Here is a 10,446-nt window from a genome sequence, read left to right as displayed (position 1 = left end):
GACTACCTGCCAAGACCTGCTTTTAGTTAGAAAGCTTTAATTTCAGACCGTCCTATGTGGTTACTTTAGGACTCAGTGATGGGCAACCTTTTGAGCTTGGTGTGTCAAACTTCGCCAAAAAACTGAGCATAACTCAGGTAGTGTGTCACTTTGAGGAACAAACATTATTTCGCAAATGTTTCATCCTCGGCATGCGGCCGCCTCAGCGGCCGCGTGTCATCAGAAATGGCTACGCGTGTCAGTGCTGACACACGTGTCATAGGTTCGCCATCACTGCTTTAGGTCTCCGAGTTTGTAAGTCTTGCCATGCAGGCCTCCCCTGAACTTGTCAGGTTTAGTATGTGGCCCCCTTTTCATCCACATACTTATTATATTATTTTCCATAACAACAACTGTAAGCCTACTTTTACCCCACCCTGTATACCTCACCTTTAAAGTTCCTAGGGTACCTTTTAAAAATTACATGTGCCATGGCAGTGGAGAAGAGAACCTTGATAGACCAGAAGGAGGTACATCTGGGGGAAGGATGCTGGTGAGGAGCAGGTGGGAGAAGACAGAGGAAACAGCTAGCCAGGTGTGTGCCTGTGAGGATAAAATGGATGTGTCGGATAACAAAGTTTACTTCAAAGAATTGGATAATTTTTAAAAATAAATGAAAATATTTCTGTAAGTGCCTCACAATTTCTAAACTATTTTGTGCGCATGCACACACACACACACACACACACACACATCTTGATTTAACTTTTTTAGGATTACTAAATACCTTTAAGCCATTGAATAATAGTTTTTCACTCTAAATACTTTTAGTGGTTTGTAATATTTTCCACTTGCTCAGGAGTTTCATCATGCAAGTAGGAGCAAGTTACGGAAAGAGCCACACCTGCCTACCTAGAAAAGAAGCAACTCCTTCTTTCAGCAACAAGGCAAGCTTACAAGACAACACCTGAACAGAGAGAGGTGGGCTGTGTGCATAATGCAGACACCTCACCTACCAGCTTTACTCCTCATATCTACATCAGAGTCACTTTTAGAGTGACTTTTTAAAAAACATGCTCTAACATTTGAGTCACTAGAGAAGACAGTATTGTAGTTAGCCTGAAAGAGAAGGATTCTCACACAGTTAAGGATAGAATAGAAATATTCTTCTCCTCATACTTTAGTGAGAACCTGAGGTTTTCTCTCTCTCTCTTTTTTTTTTCTGAGGTTTTCTCTTCCCAGCAATTCGTAAGGGCGGTTGGCATTCAGAAGTGGAGAATGACCTAGTTTTGAGGATGACATATATAGTGTGACATGTTGCTCTTCTGCAAGAGGAAAGTATACTTTAAAAAAAAAAAAACCAACCACAAACATAATCACTCAACATTATTGGGAATTCCCACTGTAATGATTTGAGGTACAACAAACACATTCATCTGAAGTTCTCTTTTAGGAGGCTTCACGTGACTTAAATCCATCCATTCACTCACTCAACATTAAGCACCTACCACATAGCAGGCACTGTTCTAGGCACCAGGGATGCAGCAGTGAGCCCTGTTCTCACGCAGTTAATATTCTACTGGGGAGAGATAGGAAACAAAGGAAGAAATATACATGTAATGTGTCTGAGGGAAAATGAAACGGGCTAAGAGGAGGGGAGATGACAGGGATGCTATTTTATGAGGATAATAACGAGGGTAATGAATTTGGGTGATATTTGAGCTGAGATCAGAAGGAAGAGAGTCAGTAATGGGACAATGTGGAGGAAGATCCCAGATGGAGGGAACAGCAAGTGCAAAGTTCCCAAAGTAGAAACTTGCTTGGCATGTTAAGTGTTTTTTGAAGATCAACAAGAAGGCCAGCCTGGCTGGAGTAGAATGAGGAAGCGTCCAGTCGTAAAGGTCAGGAAAGGACTCTGGATTTTAAGCATGTTGGGAAGCAAGTGAAAGACTCCTGGCAAGAAAGTGGCCTGATCTGACTCACACAAAGGATCATCTGGTGGCGGTGTGCATCACAGATTATAAGCAGCAAAGTGAGAAAGCCCATTCATCAAGAGAACCACAGGAATCCAGGCAAGAAAAAGCAAATTGAACTAGAGTTGTACAGGTGGGGGTGCTAGGAAGTATCCAGGCATATTTTTGAATATAGAGCCAGCATGACCTGCTTAAGGGCCAGAGATAAGGTTACCCACCATATTTGTGGTACAGCTAGAATCTTCCACGAGGCCTTCTGGTTCTCAATTCACCACGCCACATCACACCAAACTCCTTACCCCATGGAATATCAGTGTTTAACTTCATAACAACATCCTGTGAACTATTCCTTTCAAACAATATGTTTGAAGTGTTCTCAATACAGAAACAGCCCTCTCGGAATCTATTTCATAAACCATGAAATACAAGCAAAAAGTGCTGTATGTGAAGTAGACATGACGTTTACACTCTGGCAACTAGTTCAGAAGTGTCAGAGACAGCAATGATATCGGGATGCGAATTATACAGATGATACGTATTCATTCACAATTATTGCGTGTTAGCAAACAAAGACATCCTTTGGGTGTGCATAGCTGGGTAAATACTCTACTTATTTGTAGTTAGTCAGGAAACTTTCAAAATACTCATACTTTTTTTTTTTTTGCTATGAATAAACATCAATCTGGTCCTCGATCTGTCAGAATTTACATTCTACCTAACTTTCACCAAACTAGGTACTGAAAACCCAATGTGTCAGACAATACACTAGGCATGGGAAACAAAAATGGTCTCTTTTCATCAAGTATACAACAAAAACAAATGAAAAACATTTCTTTAAAAAAAAAAAAGAAGCAAATTTTTAAAAACTGCAGGTACCTGTTGAAACTCCTGATCACATAATGTTAAACAGATCAACCAGATATGGAATTGTCAGGGAAAGGTTTCCTGGGTGGGTGAGCATGGGTTTTAATGAATCAGATTTGGCAGGTAGAATATTCCGGGCAAGGAAAATACAGCACAGAAAAGCTCAAGAGTAGAAGCAACTAAGCCACAGACTGAGTCCACACCCAGGTGTAATAGGACCGGATTATTATTAGCTAAGGGTGGAGGAGGCAATTAGAGGAAATCTGCAACACAAGCCAATTGACATATGAAGAGGAATAAAAGTGATCAAAACAAAACATTTAAATGTTTTTGTTTGTTTGTTTTGCTGCCTGTAGTGCACATTTATAAATGGGTGCCACTGAAGGCAGGTTCTCACATTCATACATCTCTCAACATTCATCCGTATATGTCAACATGTGTATTAAGTACTTTTAATGTACAACTTTTTTAAAAGTCAAGATATGCTATGTAAACGCTTTCCTGCCCCGACCAGGTGGTTCAGGTGGTTGGAGTCTTCTCATAAAACCAAAAAAGGTTGAGGATTACAGATCCGGCGCGAAGGGAGGGCAACGGATAAATTGATAAAACTCTTTCTCAAATCAGTAAGCACATCCTCAGGCGAGGATTTTTTTTTTTAAGTTTTTCCAAAGAAAACTGATCCAAACCGCAGATTCTGCATCAATTCACGGACAAAAGCAAGGAGAGAGGAGCGGTTTTCCATACCCCTCTTTTAAATCGGGAAAACTGTGTTTAAATCGATGAGATCATGCCTTTTAAAGTGATGAGCACCGTGTCTTGCCCGTAGTAAGCAGTCAACAATTTGTGGTTATTCTTTTGACCTTAGCTCTCTCTTAATCACGTGGCTTCTGCCTTCTCCTTTGCAGGGATGGGTCACAGATGGCCCCCGCAGCTCCTGCCAGCCCTGCCAGCCTCCTGTTTCAAGCGGGCACGGAGTAAATATTTGCTGAACAAAGTAAACGGTCTCTCCTGGGCCCCGGCTGAGCGCCCCCCGAGAACCAGCACGGAGGGAATGCGGGGTCCGCCGGGGTCCGACACGCCGGGGCTTGGAGGGAGAGAACATTGCGCGCTCCTCGTCCAGGACCAACAGGCGAGGAAAAGCTCGAGTCGGGGTTCGCGATCTCGGCCCCACGGGGCCAAGTCCACACACTCCCTCTCGCCAAAGAGAGTCGGTCTTCGCAGCTCCCGCCCCGCCTGCGCCGGGAATGCCTCTCCCAGCGCAGCCCGGCCGCGACCCGCCTCCGCCGGCGGCACGGACACGCCCCTTCCGGCCTAGGCCCCGCCCCCGCCCCGCCCCGCCGCGAGCTCGGCTGCGGGTCTCTTCAGCGCCTGCCCGGGCCGAGTCCACCCTCGACGCTCTGAGGTCACCGACGGGGCCGGGCCGCGGGGGGGGCGGAGGGACGGAGGGAAGATGGCGGCCGCGGCCGGATATTGGCGCCGCCTCCCCCAATCCCGGAGCCGGCGCAGATGAGGCGGGTCGGCTGGGGCGAGCGGCGCTTCGGAACCCGAGCTGGGGGGACGCAGGCGGCGGGGGCCCGGCCCTGCTCGATGCCGGCGCCTCGGCTAGAGTGAGCGGCGCGGCGGCGGCGGCGGCGGCGGCGGCGGCGACGCCTCTGGGCGCCGGCTCTTTCCCTGTGGCTGCGAGTCCGGGCGGGCGGCGGGCGGCCGAGGCGGCGGGGCCGGGATGGAGGACGTTAACTCCAACGTGAACGCGGACCAGGAGGTGCGGAAGCTGCAGGAGCTGGTGAAGAAGCTGGAGAAGCAGAACGAGCAGCTCCGGAGCCGCTCGGGGGCCGTGCAGGGCGCCGGCTCCCTCGGGCCCTCCGGGAGCCCGGTCCGAGCCGCGGGCGCGTCCACTCCCTCCTCCGGCGCGGCGTCCCCGCGGGGCTTCCCCTTGGGCGGCCTCCACGTCAAGTCGGGCGGCGGGGCCGGGTCGGGCCCGAGGCGGACGAGCGGCGAGGACCTGCGGGACGCCGCCTGCCTGCTGGCGGCGGGCGAGGGCGGCTTGCTGGACGAGGTGGAGCCGCTGCGGCCCGAGGAGCTGGAGCGCCTGTCAGGCTGGGAGGAGGAGGAGGAGAGCTGGTGAGCGCGGGGCGCCGGCCGGGGCTGGGCGGGGACGGGCCGGGGGGCGGGGAGCGTCCTCCGAGGGGCGCCCCCCCAGGGAGGAGGACACCTCGCTTGGGGTCGCTGGACGGGGACCCGCGGTTTTCCTGCTCCGCCTGGGAAAGGTCAGCTGGAGTCGGGGGTTCGAGGCGTGCGAGCGGAAAGGGGCGAGGAGCCAGTTCTCCTCTGGGTGGTGGACCCTCTGGGTGGTGGGTCGATCCCGTCGGGGTCCGTGGGTTGGCACGGCCAGTGGGAGGAGTCGGAGGTGGGAGACTGCTTTGTAGGGAGGAACCCCGCTTTGTGTGAAATGAAATAGTGGCTTTGGGACGGTGGTCTGGGCGTTTTGTGCGTCGGGGAGGGAGGGGTCTGCTCGCGGAGGTGTCAGCGGGAGCCGGGAGCTGACCGCCGCGGTCCCACTCTGCGCAGCGGTCAGCGCTTGGGACGCGTGGGCGCCGCCGGGTCCCCTCCTGGCGGGAGGGAGGGAGGGACCCTCTGGGTGGTGGGGTGAAGCTTGCTTTATGCGGAGGGCGCCGAGGATGGAGCTGCTTTGTGTGGCGAGTCCAGGGTGGAACTCTCAGAGCCCTGGCTCTTGTTTTTTTTAAACAAGAATTGGGTTTGGCTTTTTTTTTTTTGGAGCTGGACAGTGATCACATCTATCTTTTCTTTCCATCTCTAAATAGGGTTCTTGGAAAGCCAAGGCTGTATTTTCATGAGCCAACTTCTTGATAAAATTGCGAGACCCACACTGTAATATCACTTCCATAAATAGAAAGGACTTAGGAGGCGGTTTCCTTCACATTTTGTTGCCACCGCATCAAGATGTCTATGGGAAATTCTTTCTCTGGATGTACCCTTTTACAGCGTGTTCACTTTTGCCCCAAATGTCTCTACTCTTCGTTGGAATTGAAACTTCGAAGTTAGTGAAATCTAAGTCCTTCATGGACTCTGGTACTGCAGGGCCACAAACTTGACAGTGCGCGGAGGTCGTGAGGAGCTTTGTCTGGATTCAGGCCCTGGCCCTGCACTTACTACTTTTATGACCTTGGGCAAGTTACTCGGAGCCTTATTTTCTTTCTCTGTTTGATGGAGGAAATAATAGTTCTTAACGCTAAGCACAGTTGTGAAGATTAAAATAATGCATGTATGCTTTTAGCACTGGGTCTGACATATGGTAAACTCTTCCAAGTCTAGCTGCTCTTACTCTTAAGCTTAGTTATTTATTTAAATCAAGAAATGTTTACAAGATCCTGTGGGAGATTCAAAAGTTTCTTAAAAGTTGATCCCTGTTCATTAAGGCAGCTCCAGGCTTGTTGGGAGCCAAGTTTTACGCAGTTAAATAACCTGGGCGTATACAGAGAATTGCCAAAAAGAGTGATAGGAACATAAAGTACTGAGAGTGTTCAGAAATTGGGGGGGGGGGGGGGGGGGGGGGAATGATAGTCCAAAGTAGTTGAGGCAAACTCGAAGGATGAGAGGTGGCTTTGGAGGGAAGGGAGAGTGGGAAGGACATTTTCTGCTCTGACAGCTGCTAGAGCAGTCAGAGATACTAGTATTTGTAACTCCCAGTTAGGAAGGTTAGAATTACAGAGGTACTCTTGAATATATGATGTCAAGCCTTTATTTTATTGTTAAGTAATAACAAATATTATTAGAACTGACTATGATAGTGACAGTTTTTCATATTAGTGTGAAATCACGTCCTCCCAAAGGAATCTTGGATATGTATCACTTTAAAAGAACCCAGAATCATCTAAATATCATCACATGCCTCTTCCAAGTGATGATAATAATGAGGACTAGATGCACTCATCAGCCCATTTTAGCTTATGTATTATTAGAACACATGGACTCCACCTTGAGAAGCTGATTAAGTCCTGCAGCTTTGGTTTCTGAGTATAGGGTTTGTTGAGGTAAAGCAAGTCTTCTTAAATACTATGCCAGAAGTTTCTTTTGACAGAGTGGTTCCTGCTTATTGCTTTGATCCTGGCTACATTTTTTTATATTGTATATATGTCTTATACTTTTTCTGAAAAAATTTGTGTGAATTGAAAGTTTGATAAATATGTTTAAAGCACTTTGGGATATGTGTTTGGAATATAAGTTGGAAGGGGGTAGGTGTTAGTGGCAAGGGGAGGAAGATTCAGAGTCAAGAGTTTTTTTCTTTCTTAGTAAGCTAAAAATCTACTTTCTGTAACTTATACCCATTGTACCTTCTTTTTCATTTAGAGAAATGTTTTACCCTCCAGTGTATACCATATAATGCCAGTCCTGAATGTGTCAGTAGATATTGTGTGAATAAATAGTGATGATCTGAGGTTAAATATATATGGGAAAATCGAGGTTCAACAAAAATGAACAGGTTTTTTAAATTCTGAGCTTTTTGATATGCGAATATATATTGAATATAGTAAATTTCTAAGTGTTATGGTTCTCTAAACTTACTTGAGCTCCTAAGGAACTAGTATCTATAGATCATATTTAGAAAACAGTGCTCTAGAGCAGTGGCTTTCACACCTTTTTTTTTTTTTGGTTCAGCTTCAGGATAAACACATTTTACATCATAGTACACACATGTATATGAATAAGCAAAATTTTCATACAACTATAGTTATTTTTAGTACACGTGGTACCCTCTAATATTTCCTGTTCTCTTTCTTTAGGAAAAAAGCTTGTTACAACCAGCTACGCTGGTGACCCATTAATGGATTGTAATTCTCAGTTTGAAAAACACTATTCTAGAACAAGTAGGAAACATCGGGAGAAAGGTACTAACGTCATTGTGTATCACAGTGTGTCAGCCTATACCAGGCAGCTTATAAATATTTTTACACTAATTTTTATCCGTTTATTAGGTAGGTATCAAGATCTAGGTAAGGAAACATAATCTTTCTCTTAAGCATCAAATGACACACAGTAAATGATGGAATCAGGATTTGAAACCAGGTCTTTATGACATCAAAGCCTGTGCTGTTTCCACTCCTTTTTGCTTTTTTAGATATAATCTCTTTTCCACATGAATGATTCCTTAAAATATTTGAGGACTACTATCATGATCCTCTAACACCTTCTCCCTAGAACTATACTCAGCATTTTAGATGATACTTGACTGTACAGTGTGTGTTAGATATAATTGCTTGAGCTAAATGTTATTATTTTGAAACCAAATATTTAATTAATAATTTACACTCGGTTTCTTATGTTTAATATGAGCCTGTCAGGTCAGATACACTCTATGTCTTGTCATGATATTCCAGATTGGCAGTATTTCAGTTCTTTCCATTATTTGGAGGGATATGCCTAAACTTTTTTCAGGCTTATTCTCTATGACCTTGCCTCAATTGATCAATTGCCTTTGAAGAATGTTTATTGGGCCTGTCCATTTGAACAAATTATTAGCAGAAAAACAGAAGCTAAAGAAGAATATTTCTGCCTACTCTTTGGCATCTAGTATCCTTGCATATTTTGCTACAGTCTTCTTGTGTTAACCCTCTCAATGTAATTTTTTTAAAATACATATTTTTAAAATATGTTTTTATTGATTTTTAGAAGAGAGGAAAAGAGGGAGAGAGAGAGACATCAATGTGAGAGCGAAACATTCATCGGCTGCCTCCTGCACGCCCCTACCGGGGATTGAGCTGAAACCCAGGCATGTGCCCTGACCAGGGATCCATTGGCAACCTTTCGGTGTATGGGACAACACCAAACCAACTGAACCATACCAACCAGGGCTCAAGTAATTTTTTTCTCTTTAAGTTTTTATTTGTTGAGATAAAATTCACACACAATAAAATTTACATATTTAAAGTGTGCAATTCACTGATTTTTAGTATATTTGCAGAGTTGTGCACCTGTTACCACTGTGATTCAGAACATTTTCATCATTCCCACAAAACAAAGTTCTCAAGATGGATGGTGCACAACAATGTGAATGTACTTAATGCCATTGAACTATACACTTAAAAATGGTTAAGATGGTAAATTTGATAGTGTGTATATTTTGTCACGATAATATGGATTAAAGACCTAAATGTAAGGTCAAATATAAACCTTTTAGAAGAAAACACAGGAGTAAATCTCATGATCTTGTATTAGCAGAGTTTTGTCGGATAAGATACTAAAAGCACAAGCAACAAAAAGAAAGAATAGATAAATTGGACTTAATAATATTAAAAATGTGATGTTTCAAAGGGCTCCATCAAGAAATGGAAAGAAAACAACATACAAAGTAGGAGAAAATATTTGTAAATCGTCTCTCTCACAAGGGATTAGTATCCAGAATATGTAAAGAACTCTTACATCTTAACAAAGTAAAAATAGGTAACTCAGTTAGAAAATGGACAGATAGTTTGAACAGACATTTCTCCAAAGAAGACATACAAATGGCTAATAAATACATGAAAAGATGCTGGTCATCATTAGTCATTAGACAAATGCAGATTAGAACCACACTGAGATACTAGCACATGGCTGTATAACAAAAAGACAGATAACAAGTGTTGGCAAGGATGTACAAAAATTGGAACCCTCATATGTTCCTGGTAGGAATATAAAATGGTCTAGCCACTGTGAAAAATAGTTTGGCAGTTTCTCAAAAAGTTAAACATGGAATTATAATTTTACCTAGTAATTCCACTTCTAGGTATATAACCAAGAAAAATGAAAGCATATCCATATAAATAAATACTCATCACAGCATTTTCCATAATAGTCAAGAATCCAAATGGAAACAACCAAATGCCCATCAACTGATGAATGAATAAACAAAATGGGGTAATATTATTCAAATATACAATGTTTGTGTTTTCATGACTGTATTTTTCACATACCACAATGTCTTCAAGATTCATTATATTGTAGCATGTCTCAGAATTCCATTCCTTCTGTTTTGGTGTGTGGTGTGTGTGTGTGTGTGGGTGTGTGTGTGTGTGTGTGTGTGTGTGTTTCATAATCTTCAACAGGCAAGAGAAAACGGCAGTTAAATCTTTCTGTTCCCAAACCTAAGCTTATATGATATATATGATGCTTATATTAAAATATGGAATTTATGGGGTTTTTTGGCAGTAAAAACCATAAAATTCAGCTTCCCAACTGTATAGTTTGTCAACCATATGCACATTGTTGTAAACAGATCCCCAGAACCCTCCCATCCTGCATGATTGAAACATTACACTCACAGAACACCAACTCCTTACCTCCCCTACCCCACTTCTCCCCAGCTTCTGGCAACCACTATTCTACTTTGTTTCTGAGTTTGAATGCTCTAGGTATCTCATAAGTGGAATCATATAGTACTTGTATTTCTGGGACTCACTTATTTCACTTAGCATAATGTCCTCATGTTTCATCCATGTTGTAGCCTATGACATGGTTTCCTTTCTTAAGACGAATAATACTCCATTGTATGTGTGTCTGTACCTGCATCTATCACATTTTCTTTATCCATTCCTTCATTGATGGACGCTTGGATTGCTTCTGCTTCTTGTGAATA

At 44.1% G+C, this 10,446-nt stretch overlaps 1 protein-coding gene across 2 annotated transcripts in view; it reads left to right on the top strand.

Annotated features, from left to right (window-relative positions):
- Window positions 1-2,534: 2,534 nt before the first annotated feature.
- SLAIN2 (SLAIN motif family member 2) overlaps window positions 2,535-10,446 on the top strand; it is a 66,415-nt gene continuing 58,503 nt past the window's right edge. The window contains exon 1 of one of the 2 annotated variants that reach the window (XM_079775472.1): window positions 2,535-4,937. In XM_079775472.1, the coding sequence (XP_079631598.1) occupies window positions 4,540-4,937 (398 nt within the window). In that variant the 5' untranslated portion in view covers window positions 2,535-4,539. The remainder of the gene's footprint in view (window positions 4,938-10,446) is intronic. The other variant, XM_079775473.1, reaches the window with a different exon arrangement.

The sequence above is a fragment of the Cnephaeus nilssonii genome, assembly GCF_951640355.1.
Source record: "Cnephaeus nilssonii genome assembly, chromosome: 1".
Classification (NCBI taxonomy): Eukaryota; Metazoa; Chordata; class Mammalia; order Chiroptera; family Vespertilionidae; genus Cnephaeus; species Cnephaeus nilssonii.
Note: the sequence above shows the minus strand (reverse complement) of the source record. Positions and strands in the feature narration are given on the sequence as shown.